The 21,541-nt window shown below is 41.0% G+C and overlaps 1 protein-coding gene across 1 annotated transcript; it reads left to right on the forward strand.

Annotated features, from left to right (window-relative positions):
* The first annotated feature begins 733 nt into the window (after positions 1-733).
* cpne4b (copine IVb) lies at positions 734-20,851 on the forward strand. The gene is made up of 16 exons (XM_026348583.1): positions 734-786; positions 4,553-4,743; positions 8,327-8,506; positions 10,595-10,666; positions 10,910-10,984; positions 11,462-11,545; positions 11,656-11,745; positions 14,079-14,177; positions 14,570-14,656; positions 14,894-14,953; positions 15,051-15,184; positions 15,304-15,358; positions 15,584-15,635; positions 16,170-16,303; positions 16,779-17,015; positions 19,876-20,851. Exons 2-16 carry the CDS (start codon positions 4,573-4,575, stop codon positions 20,005-20,007), a joined length of 1,662 nt encoding a protein of 553 aa, XP_026204368.1. The 5' UTR covers positions 734-786; positions 4,553-4,572; the 3' UTR covers positions 20,008-20,851.
* The last annotated feature ends 690 nt before the right edge of the window (positions 20,852-21,541 follow it).

Consider the following 21,541-nt stretch of genomic DNA (forward strand, 5'->3'; position numbering starts at 1 on the left):
ATTTATGAATAATATGGCACCAGGCCTAAGCCTGCAGGATAAAGATAAAACTGTAATACCATGTAGAAAATGGGTGTACGTCAAACTGACTCGATGCATAGGCCAAAGTTGAGCAGCTCCTGCATCTTAGATCAGATTTAGACAAGTAAAAAAAGAAATCTAAAGGTACAGTCTATGGGATCCAATATTTTTTCCCTATTTATTTCAGCTGAATAAACTGTGTTGAACCATTTTTAATTCATCTGACCCAGTGAATCTTGCGGGCACGGTGTGAACTTTAACTACCGTGTGGTCTCAGGTGTGCGGTCATCGCTTATTACAAAACCACCGAAGCGCGTCGCAGCCGATCCAGGCTGAGAAAGTGTTGCGGGTAGAGACCGCGAGATGGCGCTAACGCACTGCGCTCCCGGGCCGCCGGTCCCAAGGTGCGCTCTCTCTGCGGCCCCCGACGGAGCCAGCGGATTTGAAACTCCAGTTAAGTGGCGCACCGTCCACCTCCTCCCCATCTTTCGCTCCCAGTCAACCCAGGCGCACGGAGCGCATCCTGGCGGAGCTCGCCCGGCGGGAGTTAGTGATAATCAGCTCTGTTAGGCTGTCAGCAACAAACCGACCGAGCTCTGCAGTGTAGGCAATTGAGCAAAACACATAGACAAAAGAGGGAGAGGAGAGGGAGATGGGTCCGGAGACGCTGAGGTATCCGTGATTGTCAACTAAGCGGCGGTGAAGTTCTTCTGCTCCGCACGGATCTTTTTTTTTTTTTTTTTTTTTTTTTTCCAGGTCATTGAGGTGAGTTTTTCTTCTGCAGGAGGCAGAAGCATCCCCGGATAGTGCATGTCTAACCAAGTGCATGCGAGGTGTACAGGCATTTCCCTTTTCTATGCCGTGCTGCAAATGAGCAGATGTTTGATACAACAGTGAGCTGCTTCGTTATTTAACAGCCTCTGTGACTTTGTGGCTGTATCGACTCTCCTAGACAAGGAAAACTGTTCATTTTATTACCAGACAACAAATCAGTTTCTAGTCTAGTCTGAGTCTTTATTTGAGAAAAGAGAACTGGGAAACACCTTGAAGGGTTCTCGCAGAAAGCATCTGCTTTAATTGTATTCTGCTGGAGTGCTAGAAGACCAGATAAGCCCTATGAGAGGGGGAAGAGCCACTTCATTCGGCTCCTCTCTCTTTCCAGCTCTTCCCTCTGCTTCATTCACTCTTACTTGCCCGCCTGTCTCCAGCACTTTCTCCCACTCCATCTCTCTAATCCTCCCTCACACAACCTCTGTCTCCCTCACTCTCACTGGTTCTCTGTCTCTGTCAGCTCTATTAACACTGTGAGTTTGAAACACCAGACACTTCAGATACTCCCCTCTGTCTTTGCACAGACCCAGCTGCTTTTATGTTTCCACTCGTTCGGCTGAGCATACTGCTGTCACGATTAGTATTCCACAGAAGGGTGCATAACACTCACATAGTTTGGTTTCTTCTTCTTTCGTCTTCTGCTGTTCGTGCTGTAAGTGGTTGTGGATGTTACGTCTTGTTGTTTGATGATATGTGACAGCATGTAAATTGCAATGTATTACAGTGTTATGGACCTGCTCATGGCTAAATTATTAATGTCACATCAGTTGCATTCAGTCCACACAAATGCACATGTGAAGGTGAAGGGACACGTACAAATATAGCTACATATACATACACACACACACACGCGCACACACAGACAGTCAAGGGTCATGGCAGTGCAACTAGGAGAAATGATTTGATTGCCAGGATTGCGAGGAATACCAGCTCACAGTAAGGGGCCTTAGAGTGAATGTAAAACATCTTATACCACCCAGAAAGCAACCGTTATCATTGCGATTTATGTTTAGCATTATTTTTGCTTTACACATCATCATTTTCCAACCATGTTTGCTACAGAGCATTCTGCCGCTCAGTCTGCCATTTGCGCCCTGCACGCTGTTCGTAATGGCATAGCTTCTACCAGCAGTAATACTGTGAGACATAAAAAATATGTTGCAGACTCTTGCACTCATTTTTGTGTGATTGTATAACCCGATCCAGAGCAGGGAAAACAACAGAATTTAGTCAATACTAAGTTTACTTTCCTCCCAACCCTGCTCACCACTACATTTGATTGATATTACAGTATATAAATATCAAAATAAACCAGTTTATCCGTTTTGGCAAAACCACTACTTTTTCACTCAAGAAGCTACAAGCATGAAATGTGATATGAATATTCTTTGACACCTCTGGCAACGTGCGACACATGAGGCAGCGGATGCTTTGCCGAGCTGTGACGGCAGATTCTGCACAGCACACAGCTCTTATACAAAAACTGTGGCTGGAGAAATTGTCCATATCCTCTCTCGCTATCAGTGTCATCTTCTGTCAACCGGAACAGACAGGCATCTGCTGCTTCCTGCTCATTCACACACACACACACACACACACACACACACACACACATGCAGCAATAAAGCACACATGCGCACAGATCTGCCTGCATGTCACACACCTGCCCTGTGGCTCTGTCCGTGTCCGTTTGTCTGTGTACAGTTCATTCTTTGTGCTTAGCTAAAAATAATCACCACCAACCAACCAACACACACATGGAACATGAATTATGGAAGACGGAGAGAAAGAAATAGAGAGAGAGAGAGAGAGAAACAGAGGGTGAGAGAGAGAGAGAGAGAAAGAGAGAGAGAGAGAGAGAGAGGCATTCAGGTCAGAGTGAGACCCAGTTCTAAGAGCTTCACTCCCTAAGGATGATACTACTCGACCGCTGCATTAATATTCAGTTTGAACCATCCAGCACATCAGACCCATGTTTATCCTTTAGTTTGGACTAAGTGGACTTGAGGGTACTTCAGGTGTCAGCCCAGGGCTTGTTGCACATTAAGGGCTGGGAAATTTAATTAGTGCATTTTGAGGCAAATTATATACACAATACAGTGTGCCAAATGAGCTGATAATAAGTATTAATACAGTTAAAGTTCGGATGAAGCCTTAGAAATTGTATTTTGCAATTAAAGAAAGGCATTTCTATAATTGAGTGTGCTTTAAAAGTCATATTTTTACACTGAAGGAATAATTTGACATTTAGGGAAATAAACACGTTCACTTTCTTGTCAAGCGTTAGATGAGAAGGTTGATGCCACTTCATGTGTGTGCTAAATATAAAGCAGCCAGCCAGGTTAGCTCCTTTCAAACCTCACAGAAAACCTCCCTATCAACACCTCTGAGGCTCACTATGCTGTTTTGACACCAATTTCGGCTACAGCGCGTTCATTTGTTAAATTTAGACGTTCAGATTCTGTTACCTCTGGACAGAGCCAGCTGTTTACCCCTGGGTCCTGCCAGTAGCTTCATATTTAACACACAATCGTGAGAGCGGTATTGAGCGGCTGCTCTAACTCTCAGCAACAAAAGCAAAAAGGCATGTCTGCCGATATACTCCCTTCAAGGATAAGCTGGCCCACACAGGCTTTTATCACGTCTGAACGACTAGACTTATTTTTTAGGTTTGGAGGTGGGAAGTGTCACCACTCAAACTGTTTGACAAAGCTAAAAGTAGAGTCATAAATTATTATATATTCTGATATATATGATAAATTCTTTTAATTAATTAAACTCATTTTGAGATAAACATTGAATTTGCTCCGGTTGCTCTGGTTCACTTCATGTGTGTGTATCCAGGGGGGTTTCAGCCTAGGACTTAATGTGCAAGCACTGAGGAAATTGATCCATGCATATGCGAGCACATGTTTGGAAGGTAATTCTATTATGGTGTTTATGGTGTATTAAGACTACAGTTTTTTAGGTGAAAAGATTGATACCACTCTTATACGAGACCTTTATATGTAACAATCTAATCAGTTAATTAGTGTCAGAGCTAATTAGCTGTAAATATGTTGTTGTTGTTTTAAGAAATGTCATCATTGATGAATGAGTTGATCATTTTATTACTAACATTACTGTAAAATGTGATTCAAACTAATTTCCAGATTAACATTTAATTTCACATATCATGGGGAAAAACATCTGGGTTGCTGCAGTTAGACGCTTGGCAATATTCTATTTAGGGACTATGAACTCTATACACTCTGCAGAAACCTGAGCAGAAAGCCGGCGATTTGACCTCAGCAGAACTATAGGTGTATCTGTGCATGTGTGTGTTTGTATGCGCATGTTTGTGTTATAAATCCAACCGATTTAAACGAGTGTTCTCCTTAACATCTGTACTGTAAGTGCATAACTGTGTTTTTGTGCCTTTGTGTGTTAAAATTGTTCATGTACGTGTTGTTGTATTTAGGGACGTTGTGTGGTTTTCAGTGGCTTCAGAGTCCTGACCTTGAACACAGTCCTGTCTGCTTAGTCAGGGCCACTGCATCTGCTTATGTCAAAGCAAACAACAGTTCAAATGAACTCTATCTATCTATCTATCTATCTATCTATCTATCTATCTATCTATCTATCTATCTATCTATCTATCTATCTATCTATCTATCTATCTATCTGACCCTATTATTTTTCTTTCTCCTTCTCCTTTCAGTGCTTGATTGTGCGTTCAGCATGAGTAACATCTATGAGTCTGCAGAAGCCACACTGGGCTTCATCAGCTCTCCATGTCTGACCAAAGTTGAGCTGAGAGTTGCCTGTCGGGGGATCTCGGACCGCGACGCCCTCTCAAAACCGGATCCCTGCGTGGTGCTGAAAATGCAGTCGCATGGACAATGGTTTGAGGTACAGTAACGAGGTGGCACGAGGGGGTACAGGTGCACCTGATTTCTTCTCTTGTGAAAGCCTCTTTCATATCTTCACACACAACAATCATTTAAAAACATTGCAAGACACTCTGGAAGAGAGCTGCAAATGTCTGTGCATGCAATGTCTGGTTTTTCAGTTGCTGTTCGTGGAACTGAATGTCACTGAGGGATTTCCAACAATCTTTGATGGCCTTTAATCTAGCCTTTTATAAACTAATAATTACAAAATAGTTGAATGTCAGTGAAAATAAGTGTCTTTGACAAGAGTTTTGTAACTATTCAACTTTCTTTTCATACTATTCTCCATTTGTCCATGTACCAGTCAGATAGAAAATCAAATTCTTTCATTCAGATTTTGATGCAAATGTCCTTATAAATGTCTCTGCAATCAACACTAGAAACTAGACGTGACATTGGATTTCTGTAAATTATTATTTATAATCAAGGACCTGAGCTATCATACAGAGCAGTGATTGTGTTGCTTATCTTCTCACTCTAAATTGCGGGTTGTGTTTGGTTCTTATAAATTATGGATGCTAATTGTCACAACAGGCAACAGAAATCCTAACTTTGGTAGATTAGTGTGCAGATTGTATTTATCGAGCCAAAGGCTTTGACATTAAAAATGTGCTTCTGTTATTTCTCTGCTCATCTCCAAAACAATTCCCAGGAATCAAGAGCAATTTTATGGGACCCATTGTACATAATAAAAGGTGTCAGATGGAGAGAAAAATCCTGCTAGAACCCGCTGTATAGCACTTGAAAATGGAAAAATAAATGGCTATCTGCTGTATACCAATTGTTCTCTGAAGTGGTGGAAATACATTTTCTTAAGTCCTGTACTTTAAGTTTATCATTTTACCACAAGTATTTTATTTGAGCATTTCTTTTATGCTGCTTTATACTAAGACTTGATGTTGTACTTTTACTCCACTGCATTTCTTTGAGAACGTTTGTTACTGCACTTTTCAGAATTTGACTAACAATACTAAACACGATATAACCATAAAACTTCATTGATCTACCCTGTGAAAGTCACAAACTAGCCAGCAGTACATTAAGCACAGCTGATTAAATATTTATTGAAGTTTCGCCACTGGCAGTAACACATACAGCATAATAGCTAAACTTTGTAAGAACACAGCGTGAGGTGGATAAATGCAGAGAAATTAAAGAAATTTTCATCTGTCTCTATTTCTCTTTTCTTCCATCTGTGGTAAAGACTGTCTATGCCGAGTGCACTGCCTCCCCTTTAAATATGTAGATACACACACCCACGCATGCATGAGCATTTTCACACGTTCAGTGCTACAGTGACTCACTTTAACAGACATACATACATGCACATGGATTCACACATTAACACACACTGTCAAAGGCTGCACTACACACACTACACACGCACACGCACACATATGCACGCACTTCATCTCCACAGAGGCTCAAGATCAAGTGCTCGGAAAGTACTGCAGCATTATTCTGTCTTTGGAGACTTCACAAAAAGCTACTTTGTACAGCATACTGGTGTGTACAGTATGTGCGTTAACTAGAGAGAGAAAAAGAAAGTGAGAGAGACTTTGTGCCCTCGTAAAAATGGACAAATGTTATCAGTGCCCATGAGATTCAGAAACCTTTAATTGGATAATTGTTTGATAGATCTGAGCGTGTAAGTTTGTTTGTATATGTGTGTATTCATGATTCTTTTTACTCTAATGGTGTGCCAGCTTACCGAGGTGTCAGAAAAGGCCAAATCTGTGTGTGCTTGTGTGTAGTCAAAGTCTGCTGGTGTGCCGTGCACGTTTGTTTCTATATGTGCGCCTGTGTATGTTTCCCAAAAGGTTATCAGCCAACAATAAAAGAGGCCCATTCGTTGCTGCTAGTCTTAGATAGGTTTTGTTGGCAGTGCTCACAGAGACTTTTGTTCGGCTTTCTATTCCTTTCTGTGTCTGTGGCAGTTAGTGAGAAGAATTTGTGAGATCAATGTTACTATAGTTACTATAACTACAGTCGCTTCTTTATGTAGTCAAACAGCTTGTGTGTTTTTTAGCCATCACGAAAAAATCCATAATCCGTGTTCTGAAGTTGATAAGTGTAAACAATGTGGTAATGGCTATCTGCGGTAATTGCTGCAATGCTGAAAAGTCTGCACACTGGCGGTGTGTTGGATGTTAAATGCAATCCTCCTACTTCAGTCCACTCAATTTGAAGTGAAACTGCCCACAATAAAATAGGGCAGTGTCATGAAACACTACTTTCACAAAGCCAGAACCTTATCACATGGAAAAATATTTATATAGTAATTATTATATTGTTTATTGAAGATAAAACATTTGAGTGGATCTGAGTGAGTGCGAAACCCAAATGGCCGAATGATGGCTGGAGTGCAGGGAAGAATTTCTCCAGACTTTACCATTACTTCTGTGCTCAACAGACTGAACACCTATGACAGGTGTTTGGCCTGGCTGGCAGGCTATGACTTTAGTAAGATATCTGGTATCGTGTTCTTAGCTGGCAGCTGGCCTTGTGGTTTTTGTGAAGAAGGATGAGAAAATGATTCTTAAAGCGACTTTAGACCTAACATTGTAAGGGTTAATAATGTATAGTTTAATTTCAAATGGAACCTCAAAGTAAGTTGTTTTGCAAAATGCAGTCTTCTGGATTAAGTTTAAGGTGTTTGTAGCTCACTTGTAAATTGCTTTGGATGAAAGCGTCTGACAAATGACTAAATGCAAATGTAAAAAGTCTAAACTGCAGTGATGACAAAATTAGTGAATTTCCTCAATATAGAGGTAAAAACCAAAATACCTTGACGTGAATCAAGTCAGAGGGCAGGGACATTGATTCCAGTAAGCCTTTGGTCATAGTTATGAATATTAATGATGGTGACATTTTGGAGTTGATAAGAGTCAACCTTTGACTGCAGATATTCTCATGGGAAGGTCCAGCTATTGTTGATAATGACTATAAAAGGTTTTTTACTGTGATGTCATTAGGTCAATTGTTAAAAATTAATTTCTGTCTTAAAAATCCCCCAAACCTGGAAGATGCTATTTTTTGCTCTATGACTATAAAGTTGGTAAGAGGGACTAGAGCATTAGAAGTGGATAATCTGAGGATAACTGTAACAAAATTAATTTAGTGTTTTTTTTAAGTTGTTGAGTGTCGAGGATGGGGAACTGGTGACCCACTGCCAGTAATGAAATGAAAGAAAACTACCCAAGTGAGACGAGAACTAAGTAGCTGCCAGTATCGCAAATGAAAATGGCAGGACGTTACTGAAGTGAGGCGAGGGTAGCTGAAAAACTGGCAACTACTAATGAAACGACAAAGATGTTTGGAGGGGCAGGAAGAATAGTGGATTTGTAACTAGCCATTTGTAAGTGCCACTTCTGGTGAAGGAGAAAGTCAAGAGATTAGAATGACCAAATGACTAAATAGCAATGTGCTGCCAGCACTGTTGACACAAAAAGTAGACAGGTACCGAAGCAAGATTATCTGGACTGTAACCGGGAACCCAGAACCATGTATTTACACATGCATGTGAACGTGTGTGTTTGCAGGTGGACCGTACAGAAGTGATCCGCAGCAGCAGCAGCCCAGTCTTCTCCAAGATCTTCCTGGTGGATTACTACTTTGAGGAAGTCCAGAGGCTTCGTTTCGAACTGCATGACATCAGCTCTGGCAACAATGGCCTACGTGATGCTGACTTCCTGGGATCCATGGAATGCACCTTAGGACAGGTCAGTGATTTGCAGCCTGTAGTGTATTCGTGACATTTAGTGTAATCAATAATGGTCCACATTTCCTTATTGCATGTGTCAGCTAATACTGTGTTTCCCGGCTGTATATAGTATTATTCAATAAAGCAGATATCACCTAGAGATCAGGTGTATGGATTTGAAACTGTACAAGTGGTGAATGTGAGCAAAGTCTGACTAATTTATGTGAGTGACATAAATACATTAGAGTGAGTTCACCGTAACTCAGAAATATGTAAGATGTGAGCATGCTTCTGAAGTTTACACATGTGCAGCGAGTCTGTGTCAGGCCTATGCATGTATGAATGCAGCCGGCATGTTTTAAGTGTAAAAATTACAGACTGGATTATATAATCCTTAGGAAGGTTCACAGAGCTTTTTGGACATGCTATATTAGTTCATCTCTACTCTAATTGGATTGTGAGAACAACTATAAGACCAGCGAGGTGGAATGCTGTGGAATGAATCCTAATGTGTTTGTTTAACCTGAGGTCAGTTACTCTAACTATCTGCATTTCAACTGTGTTTTCATTGTCCTTCATGTCCTCATGTAAAACCCCAAGGGAGCCACTATGTTTTTAAAATCTAGCATATGCTAACACACGTGGCCTTGTCACTCATTGAATGTTGTTGCATTCCCTGTTATATTATATCTAAGATATTCACTACGCACGTCATCACTTGGTGCTCTCTTCCTGATGTATCCATGGATCTTGGTTGTTTTGTTATGGATCACTAGGCCTCCTTTCTTACACTTAGTGAACAATCTCAGGTTGCAGGTTTCCCTCCTGGCACACAGCTTGATGTCATCTCATGTCACCATGTAGAGGAGGTGGGTGATGGTTGCTCCATTCCCTAGTTGGTGTCCGTATCCGCAGATCCCTGATGAGATCAGAGGAATTCTTTTAAGGCTGGAGGTGTAAAGTATATGACCACAGATCACCTGATCAGATGGGTTCTGTTGAATGCCATGTATGCTGCATGGGAGGACATCACATGTGATCAATGCAGGATAAGGTTGCCCGACAAAAGATTTTTCTCCCAGTGCATCACAAAGGGAAACATCAGATGTGATGTTGACCTTTTTTTTTTTCATTGTTATGAGATGTTTTTGATTTTGTTTTTTTCACAAGGATGTAATTTTGTTGCAATCATAAAGTAATTCGTGACTATCATGGTGAAAAAGCACATTTTGACCAGAATGGCTCAAACAATAACAAAAACAACTTTTCATTTTAGGGGCAATTTAACACAAAAACTAGGTTTTGGAGTGTAAATGAAATGTTTTGGGTGATTTCCTACTTGCAAAACATGCAATAAGGTTTTGATGTAGAATGAAACTGTTTTGAAGATTGAAATGAAAGTTTGGAGAAAGTTGAGACAGTTTTGAAAAAGGAGCCAACAGGAGCTTCCTTATTCGATGGTAGTTAGATGGTATTGTTCCTTCTGGGGTTCCTTCATTAGGATTAGGACTATCCGGCCTTTGGTTAACTATCAGGTTGAATCCCATTCATTTAGCAGCTTGTCTATTTGTGGTGCTCATGAAGTGAATTTATATATGCGGTGTGCTATATGCTTCCAAACTTGTTTGTGATTGGCTGATTGTCATTCCTAGTCCATTACTCTCACCTGGAAGGTCTTCAGCCAATTTACATCTACATCAGATATTTATAACATCTACAGGTATGTCTGGCAGAGTCGGATAATTGAATAGCTTATTTTCCATATGATGCTCAAACATTGAGAGAATGTTTATGAGCTGTGAAGAGTTTTTTAATTTTGCTGTGAATAAACTCATCAGGTCTGATCAATGAGCCATATACAAGAGATCTTTGTGCAGATTTGTATTTACTCTTTCGCGCACATGAGCCAAAACAATGCACCTTGCTTGAATGAATGGGAAATTCTAATCTGTTGTGAATGACAAACTAATTGTGGAGAGATTTGAGCTTAATGTTTTTGCTTTTCTCATTTAGGAAATGAGCCAGCGACAAAAAACCTGTAAGTTAGGCAGTAAACTTTGGAAGGTGTGAGCTGATCCTTTGAAGGGTTTGTTTCTGTTTGTTCCAGATTGTCTCGCAGAGAAAACTGACCAAAGCTCTACTTAAACAGGGAAACACTGCTGGAAAATCTTCCATCACGGTATGACACTGTTTCTAGACTAACCACACTAGCACAGCTACACACACACACACACACACACACACACACACACACAACCTCTTGCACTCAGACACTCTGAAGATAATTAATTTGATGATGTTGCCTGTTCAATCTGTTCTGTCCCTCATTTCCATCTCATTTTCTCTCATCATCTTCTTCTACCCCCCTGTCTGTGTCTCTCCGCCTTCCCCTTCTTCCACTTCATTCTCTCCTCCTGTAAAGGTGACAGCCGAGGAGCTGTCTGGCAATGACGATTATGTCGAACTCTCCTTCAGTGCTCGTAAGCTAGACGACAAGGTTTGTACAATTGTACTTAGATATTAACATTTTGTGGGTTTTCCTTTAGATATAAGAGGTAATAATATTTAGAGATATGGGTTTGGGTGTGTGTGCTGTCAGTGAGGTGTGTGTGTAAGTACTCTATGTGGGTTGAGGGCCGAGGGATTTAGTGATGAAGCAACTCGTGCACAATACATAGAAGTACATACGAGTATAATCTCTAACTATATTAATTTTCAACCTCCACATGCACGCACACATGCACGGCCACGAATGACTAATCCAAACAAGTTGAGCCTTAGGGGAAAGATGGAAGGAAGCAAGGGAGGGAGGGGTGGATAAATTGGAGAGGACAGTAAAGGGTTGGGTAGAAGAAAAAAATGAAGAAAGGGAGCAAAAGGAGTTGAAATAATGATTCTGTTAGTGTACGAATGATTTGTGGTGATCAAAGGCAGCTCTGAGGCAATGCCTTACATGTGTGTTTTCCCTCTGAAGGATTTCTTCAGCAAGTCAGACCCTTTCCTGGAGATTTTTAGAATAAATGATGATGGGACGGAGTCACTTGTCCACAGAACTGAGGTAATTACACGAACACATAAAGATGTAGCCGACTGCTTCTCATCTATGATTAACAATAACTTTGTGTGTGTGTGTGTGTTTGTGTGTGTGTGTGTGTGTATTCTGCACAGACGGTCATGAACAACCTTAGCCCAGTCTGGAAATCATTCAAAGTTTCCCTGAACACGCTCTGCAGCGGTGACCATGATAGGGAACTAAAGGTGAGTCTGTATCCTAACTATTAGCAGGTCATTATAATGGCAGCATAATTGTATTTAACCTTAAACATAATCTACTACAAACCCAGGAGGCGTGTGCAAGAGATGGGAGCTGTCTCAGGGGACTCCTGCCCTTTTTTCCGAATGAATCATAGACATGAATTGAACCCCTTTCATAGTATATTTAAAAACATTATAACATTTGAATAAATTCAGTACCATAGGTTATTCAAATGTGTGTACTGATGTCACATGACACCATAAAACGTTATAAGATCAAAAAGCAAACAAAAAGGTGAAACAAAATCTGGAATTTTCGTTTCCTCACAACAAATAACTATGTCTTTAGGCTTTTCGTTGCAATTATCAAGGCAAAAATGAAACACCAGTAGGTTATATAAGTGTTCTCATGTTCATAACTGTGAATGTTAAACAAAACACACAGTCTGGTCTCCTGGAAAGATAACAATAGATGTATCTTCCGTGTTAACTTCATATTTAAATGAACTCAATACAGATGGATGTCCCTTTTTAAATTTGAGCCTCTGCCCTCAAGAAACTCTCGGCACAGTGTCGCAGAACCAGCTCATTCATTTAAGTTCCTTTATTATTTAAGTTCCCCCAGTGAGACACATTTAGGGGGCCAAGACCAAGCAGCACCTGAAGCAGCTGTGTCTTCGGAGGGTGTTTTGCTTTTTGTGCCGCATACAAATGATGACATTTGTAAAACAGAAGCATTGCACAAGTGCCTCGTACCCTCGAGTATTTCACCGAAACCAAAGGATGTGAGCAAAGCAGCCTCGGCCGTTTACTTCCTCTTTCTCCTGTTAGTCTGGAGTTGAGTTCAGGTTGTGTGCTGTTATTTAGAAAGCCAGACGAGTGTCAAAGACCTCAGCGGTCGTCCTAAACTCTCACCATTACTTCCCACTACAGATCTGTGTGGGTGTGTGTGTGTGTGTGTGTGTGTGAAAGTAGTGGCCGCACATCACCTCTGAACGGTTACTGTTCCCATGAATAAACATGAGCTTGTTCATTAAATATTCAAAGGTGTCTTAACTGCGCATGGCTCCTGACAGCAGGAGGCCTCACACACTTACACACACACACACACACACACTCACACCATCGGCTATGGTTTCCAGGGCTACCTGTTTGAAGCATCTGAGCTATAGTGAGAAATGGCAGGGCAGAGATTTCTATTCAGACCAGTGCTTCCCTTTCACTGGGCTCTTAACTGACCAATGCATAAATGCATAACCCTCCTCTGCAGTGTCTGGCTGTCTCTCCCTTTGTACTTCTCCTTATCCGTTTCTCCACCTCTCTACTTTTCTTTCCGTCCCTCCGACGGCCTCTCTCCCTCTCCGTCTGACAGTTAGTATTCCGTGAATGGATACAGAGGGTCTTCATTTTTTCATTACTCTCTCTCGCAGCTCTCAGGAACTTCAAGTGGAAGCAAGGCTCGCAAAAGCGAGCGCTCACCCCCTCTTTTCCCGAAAATGACTGTCAAAAAACACAGACACGTACAATCCGCAGATGATCACACACAGAGACACCAAAGGCACACGCACACACTTCAGGTGCAGGCACTTGGGGACTTAAGTGGGAGACAGGAAATAAGGGGATTACAGCCGGTAGTCTTTAATCAAGCGTTGTTGGATTGGCTCTGATCCGTGGTTGTTGAGGTGACCTCGGGCAAGAAGGTCACAAAGCTACAACAAAATGACTCATTGACGGCAGTTAAACTGGCGTTAAAGGCAAAAGCATTTTTCTCTGGGTCTTAGCACGTGTCTTTATTGACATTCCCTCTTGAGTATTATTGATTGTACACAAGCTGTGGGATAACTAAGATATTACTGCCTTTTGTCACTATTTGAAGTTACAGGATTGTTTCTTCATGAGGTTTTAAGCAGGGGACTGCTGACCCTCGAATTTCACCAGTGATTGAAGCCATTTATCTTGTCTAGTAACTCCTTTGAGAAAAACAACCTAATATGCCTAAAGGAGCGCACGCACACACACACACACACACACACACACACACACACACACACACACACACACACACACACACACACACACACACACACACACACACACACACAAAGCTGTCTCTTAAGCTGCGTCCCTCTCAGCATCCTCAGATTAATATTTTACCGCTCCATTGCCCCCCCACTAACACGGCCTTATCAATCATTCAGCATGGCATTTCCCTGCATGCCATGTGAGTGCATGTGTTTGTGCGCATTTAGGTGACAGTTTTTCAACTGAGCTCCAAGTGAATGAATGCGTGTGCTTGTGTGTGTTTTTTTGTGTCTGTCTCTTTGTGTCTGTTTCAGTGCACCGTTTGGGACTGGGACTCTAATGGAAAACATGACTTTATTGGGGAGTTTCAGACTACCTTTAAGGAGATGAGGACAGAGCAGGAGGGCAAACAGGTAAACACATAAGCACGAAACCTCAGGTGCATACTCACGTACACTACACATTTACTTTTTACCGCGCTATTATGTAGATAAACAGCTGGATCTTTGTCATTGAAATTTCTCTAGAAATAGTGCATATATAATTTTTGTTTTCGCTAAATATACAGAAAGTATGCAACAGTAAGCCTGAAAACATGTTTTGTTTCTCTGAAATTCCTCCAGTGCATATTGGTTTAGACTGGAAATGTAATAATGTGTTTGATCAGTCCATTTTTAAATATTTATTTTTTCAGCATTGGAAATGAACTATATATACATTTTTATAAATGATGTGTAATTATGCTCCTTTTCCGACATACAAAGTTGTCCCACCATCTTCAACCTGGGTTTGTGTGTTTTCCCAGATTCAATGGGAGTGCATCAATCCTAAGTATCAGCTGAAGAAGAAAAATTATAGAAACTCTGGTGTTGTTATTCTCAACCACTGTAAGGTGATGTAACATCTCATATTTATCAGCTCTCTAAATATGAATAAGAATATTTTTAAACCTACAAACTCATATTTTGTCACTATCCCAACTTTTCTTCAATGTTTTGTCAGTATCACCTCTAAATTTGCTTATATGTAGTGTGTATATTTATTATGTGCAGGCTGTGGAAACAAAACAAACCTGCCGCCTGACAATAATATATTACATATATCTAAATTTCAATATTCCCCATGGCAGATCATCAAAATGTACTCCTTCCTCGATTACATCATGGGAGGCTGCCAAATTCAGTTCACAGTAAGTTTGCTCCTCAATATTTACAGCAGCATTGCTTATCCGTGCCCAGTCGTGCAGTGTGAGTGAATCTGTGTGTGTGTGTGTGTTTCTGTTCCAGGTGGCAATAGACTTCACAGCATCCAATGGGGATCCCAGAAACAGCTGCTCTCTCCACTACATCCACCCCTACCAGCCAAATGAGTACCTCAAAGCACTGGTGGCTGTGGGGGAGATCTGCCAAGACTATGACAGGTAGACATCCCTCCATCAATCATCGCTGAGTTAATGCTGACACACACATTTTGCAATAAGACCAAAAGCTCAGATGAAAATCTTTTTCAATTGATCATGTGTCTCTCTGTTCCCGCCAGCGATAAAATGTTCCCAGCGTTTGGTTTCGGAGCACTGATACCGCCTGACTTCAAGGTAGGACTTTCGAGGTGTGTGTGTGTGTGTGTGTGTGTGTGTGTGTGTGACAGAGGGAGTTCTGGCTACTTTAGATTTTAGATCTCTTTTAGAAGCACAGCTTGCTTTTGATCAACATGAAAGGAGAATGCATCTGTCAACCTGTGAATTGGACTGAACATGTTGTGCTGAGCGTTTGGTTTGCCGTAGCAGTAAAAGGCCCTGTGTTCTCTCCTCTGCATGAAGGTTTCACACGATTTTGCAGTGAACTTTGACGAGGACAATCCTGAATGCGCAGGTGAGGCACCACGAAAAACACACACCAACTTCACTTGCGCAGACATTTTGACTCCCAGAAATGTTCACAGTGGACATTCATACCTCTTCCTTGCTGTCAGTCCCATGATTCTCCCTTTATATCTGTCCCCACCCTCTGCTCACACAGACACACAAAAACACACACACGTAAATGCACATGCATGCAGCTGGGAGCTTTGTCACTGTGCTGCAGGAAATATCTCAGACTCTAGGATACGGAGAAAAACAACACTAATCTGTATGTGTGAAATGGGCTTCTACGCACTTCTCCCCACATAACCGTGTTCCTGCCGTGAAGGTGTGTGTATTGTTTTTGTTTGTGTGGACTATAAGGGAATGCATTTGGAAGAAATGCCCAGTCACCTTGAAGTGCAATCACATGCGCAGAATTGGATTTATTTTAGCACACACTTTTGCAAGTACAAGAACTTTGACTTGGCAAGGTCAGTGCGTCGCAGTATACAGAAGGGCAAAATAAACAAGCAGCAAAAGAACCTATATGTGTGTGTTGCAGGGATCCAAGGTGTGGTGGAGGCTTACCAGAATTGCCTCCCTAAGATCCAACTGTATGGGCCCACCAACATAGCCCCAATCATCCAGAAAGTGGCCTCGTCCGCCTCTGAGGAGATGCACACCAAAGAGGCCATGGTGAGAGAGAGAATGGGAAAGATTTTTTAAAGAAATAGATAAAGAAAGAAAGAAAGAAAGAAAGAAAGAAAGAAAGCGTTTTGTTCCTGTTGTTGTGACCGTTAGTGATTGCACTGGCACCCAGGGAGACAAGAGAAAGACAAATCGCAATGACAAGAAATAAAAAGTGAGACATCAGAGCAGCTAAATGGTGGCACAGCGAAGAGGAAGAAAGATGAAATGAAACAAGGGAGGAAGTGATTGATATTAATTCAATTTCAGCCATAAGTTTTACAGCACAAATTCTTCTCTGCCTTAGTGCATGCCGCTTCTCCCCAGTCCCCCAGTGAATTAGAATGAGTTTTATTCAAATTAGCCCCTGACAAGAAGGCGCTTTTAAAACATAAAATTCATCAAACATCTATTCCTCCCTCTCACATCCACCTCCCCTTAACCCACATATGTCTCCACTCCCTCCTACAATCCAATCCATCAGGAATACTTCATCCTGCTGATCCTGACAGACGGCGTCATCACTGACATGGCTGACACACGGGAGGCCATCGTGCACGCTTCCCATCTGCCCATGTCCGTCATCATTGTCGGCGTGGGCAACGCAGACTTCACAGACATGCAGATATTAGACGGGGACGACGGAATCCTGCGTTCACCTAAGGGCGAGCCGGTCCTCCGTGACATCGTCCAGTTTGTCCCCTTCAAGGACTTCAAACACGTGGGTATAAAAAAAAATAAAGGAAAAATAAAGATAAATTAATTCCAGTCAGAATATGAGACAATTTCTCCATCAATTGGTAGGCACTATATAGTAAAGCAATAAACTACGTTATATAACATATTTTTCCATTTTTATTCTTCCTATTTCAACTTTGTTTCTACTTTGTGTGGCTACTTCCTCACATATAGCATAACTACAGCAGATACTAGGCTGTTTACTTTGAAACTTTTTTAAAACTTTCTCAAGCTGATGAACAACAACATTAAAGAGCATGAGAAATTTCACACCGAGGCCTTAAAACGCCAAAAAACACTGTGAGTAGGGCTTGTACTTTGGAAAATCGCTGTCATTTAACACAGTATGTCACTGCATCCCTGAATGCAACCTGAAAGAAGCCTTACAGTATATTAGGTCTTTGCAGAAATGCCGCCCAATGTTCTGGGCCCGAGCTCATGTGAGCTCAAAGACAGTGGAAACGTACAGTTTTCCACGCCAGACATGAGCAATAACACCCAGAATATCAATAGTTGAAGGTGCAAATGTCTGCATCTGTGAAAACAAGACAAGACATGGTTGGCGTGCATTTGTGTGATGGTACCATCAACACATACCTCAGAACAGAAGTCTTAGCTAGAAAGGAGGAATATTCCACTGCAACAAGAGAATCCTAAATCCCCAAATTATTAGGAAGTGTAATTAAAAGGTGATGTAAGACAGTGGCAAACCTGTGGCCTCATCCCCAAGAGTTTTTTTTTTTTTTGAGCGTGCCATCAGACAAAGAAACGATTTTCCGAGTTTTCATTAACCGACTTATTTGCATTCAGTACGGAGTTATTTAAACAGTGCACGGTGCTGAAGTGAAGGACAATTAGAATCAGCTTTCTAATGATCTACTGTAACTCATGAAAGACAAAATAACAATAACATATACAATAAAAATCCTCTCCATTCCAATTAAAAATAGACGACAATACACGTGTAAGTTAATTGTTGTCCAATGAGTATTAATTGTAAATTCTTAATAGTTAAACATTTTTACATCTCCCATTCTATACGATCCTAAAAAAAGCCAGTAAATTAAACAGTTCTTCATTTCATGTCATTGATTATTGCAAATCAATAGAGTGCTATCTTCCCTTGCTGTACTTAATTACTATAAAAGCGATTGTGAAAATAAATATTTAGAGAAAATGTACCTGTATATACAATTGTATAAATGTGAAAAAACAAGACCAAGAAGCAACACTTGATTCCAATTATGAAACCCTGACAGATGTCAGAGCTTGATCATTTCTACTCGTTGTTGTCGTCACTCAATAAGTATTGAGACCCAGTATCCTGCCAAATTTTAATTCTGTTTTATTTTCCACATGGGCCAAGTGTAAATACTGTGTGTGTGTTTGTGTGTGTTGCGTGATTGGGTGTTAAGAAGCACTCAGAGGGTAGCAAGTGTGAATGTGTAGGCGTAAAATGCCGGGTGTGCTCGTCAAAACACATCAGCTCTTTGTGTGTGTGTGTGTGTGTGTGTGTGTGTGTGTGTGTGCGCGCATCTGTGTGTGTCTCTGGTGGCATTCATTTTTCCTGGCTTTGACAGGGTCTGTTCAGCTGGGTCTGTTATGGTGCGTTTGGTCTGTGACAGGTTAAAAAAACAACCAATTACTAAACGGAAAGAGAGGGGGGTCAGGAAATGTAGGACGGAGTAGAAACATATAGTCTACGCCGAAACTACACAGTTGGAGAGACAAGCAGAGACGAGTAGTGACAAATACTGTAAATTCTGAGGAATGGATGGAGAGTGGAGCGAGAAGGAGAAGGCTCTCGGAGGTGGTGGTGGTGGTGTTGGAGGGGGGTCAACAAGAGACCGGAGCTAAAGACAAAAGGGAGCGAGGGAGTGTGTGACAGAGGTGGAGAGGTGATTTTCTGCTCTGTCGTTTCTTTTCAGAAGGGATTAGCAGGACAGAGCTGCTGTGTGACAGGCAGAGCGGGGGATAACAGGTAGATAGGAGCAGAGGAGAGAGAGCAGGAGGGAGAGTGGAAATGAGAGGAGGAGGAGGAGGAGGAGGAGGGCGGGGTGGGGGCACTTTGATGATGCATTGTCTCTGGGAATTATGTGAGACGGAGTACGACAGTTTGACTGCGAGGATACGGATGTGTGTGCGCAGTGACACAGTGTGTGCATGCAGACAAGTGGCCAGCGGGTGTGTGTGTATATGCAAGTGTGTAAGTTTCCTCCTTTTTTCATTGTTTTGGGTGTTTTATATAAGAATTTTACATTTCTAAACTAATGGATAGAATAAATATTCGAGTAATTAGATTTAAAACAAATTGTCTTGTCTTTTTGGCAGCAACATGTCTACATCTTTTAATATTTTGAAAGTGTTTCTCTCTTAAATTATCACTGTTTTTTTTTTCAAGCAATCAAAAAAAAACTTTTTTTTTCACATAAAAGTAAAATCTATAGAGCAAACAGGAACAAATGCAACATGTTTCATGTTAAGTTAACTCATTCAGCAATTGTACAAAGGTGAAATGTTCATCAAACATTTAGGTCTGCATAACATAAAGTATGTGCCTTTGCTGTTTTATTGTGATGAGACCGTGTTGGGATGTGATGCATTCTTCTCTGGTGCTGTTTTGTTTCACATTTATCTAAAACCCCAAGTAGCAGAGGACAAAAAGGTGAAAGCAGGGATGATTTGATGTTGTCAAATGAGCTTGTCTGATCACATCAGTCTCACTGGTCTAGACCAGTGACAGCATCAGATTCAACAGTAAATTCTGGCATCCAAGTATCACGCATGGCTGGTGATGTGTGTGTACTTGTGATTACTCTTTCTGTCTTTATCTGTATTTTCAGGCCTCCCCAGCCGCCCTGGCTAAGAGTGTTTTGGCAGAAGTCCCTAACCAGGTGGTGGATTACTACAACGCTAAAGGCATTAAACCCAAGTGTTTGTCGGACTATGAGTCCACAAGAACCTTCAGCCCCTGACAATAGACCACGTGCACCTGTACACTCTAATATATACAGTATATATATTTATATATATATATACATATTCATTTATCAGCTGTATTATACATATACACATGCAAAAGCACAAGCATACATACACACAAAAACTACCATAAACAACCATATTACTTACAGTACTACATGCAGTAGTCTAGCTCAGAGAATTAGCTTGTTCTGGTGAAACAATTTGAACTACTCCATTGATGACTATTGCATGTTTGGCCACAATGGCATCACCTGGGAACTTATTATTATCTATTGTATATTTGAAATATGTTTATAGAAATAAGAGCAGTCTTCTGAACCAGCATGCAGTCTCAGACTATAGCCCACCCAAAGAAATGACATTCCTACCTTATTTAGATAACTAGCAAGTATTATATAGACAAAACAATCTAGAAAGTAGAAAAGCCAGAATATGTGATTACACAGCCTGAAATGCTTAGGATGCATTGCAAATGCTATTTATGGGAACAACAACCTCCCTGTTAGTGTGCTGCATAAATGCATGCGTAATTCAGCTCCTGCTAATATCCAATCTCTAGCAGCAGCTTGCTAGTTATAAAATAAAGTATCTCTGTCATTTGAGTGACATTCAGGGTTGCCTTGAATGTTTTTGGGTTCTTTTATACAGATCTGTTTGAGATTTTACTAAATGGAAACAAACTGAATAATTGTAATAATTTCTTAATAATCTTCTTACATTGTAAAGGGTTGTGAGAGGATAGCAAAGTGTGTGTGGTAGACACTCATCTGTGAGATAAACTGTTTTTTCTGTATTCTGCATGTTGATTATAATAAAGGCACTTTGGTTTTCTCACTTGGTTTTGATCTCATGTTTGCGTACTTGTATGACTTTGCTTAGGGGACATACAGTATGTTGATACTGTCACAAAAGGGAGGCTTCCTTACCTTCCACACTGTCAACCACTCACTTTCACATTAGTTGCACTGTGTGCAATGTGGCCATATAATGTAGAATAAAAAGAAAGAGCATGTGGCAGCCTGTTTTCCCAGCCCAGTGAGCTTCTCTTTTTTTTTTTGCCACTGAATATGCAGTCTAGTTGTATATGCAGACATCCACTGAGATTAGATATCACACATCTCTCTGTCTCTCTCATGGACAGCCTGTCTTGGTGTTGAATGAACCATCGCTCCATGATATTTCAAACTGCTACACAATCACACACATATACACACACAATATGCTGTCACTCTACAGACACATTCATCCACAGCATCTCTCTTTCTCTCAGACAGGCATTAAAATGCAAGAATAAATTGTTTTACTAATCTCCATACAGTTCATTAGGGTAAAATGAAGTTGGGCTGTCCTGAGAATGCACTCAATACGTGCCTCAGTCTCCCACAGTCAAATCAGTATTCAGCATTCAGCAGCATTGTTCTTTCAAAACATAATACCATTCTCTAAAGCTACAGTGTTAATGTTCAATACAACAAAATGAGACATAAGGAAAAATAATGAATGATCATTTATCATTATCAATAT

Source organism: Anabas testudineus, chromosome 11 (genome assembly GCF_900324465.2).
Source record: "Anabas testudineus chromosome 11, fAnaTes1.2, whole genome shotgun sequence".
Classification (NCBI taxonomy): domain Eukaryota; kingdom Metazoa; phylum Chordata; class Actinopteri; order Anabantiformes; family Anabantidae; genus Anabas; species Anabas testudineus.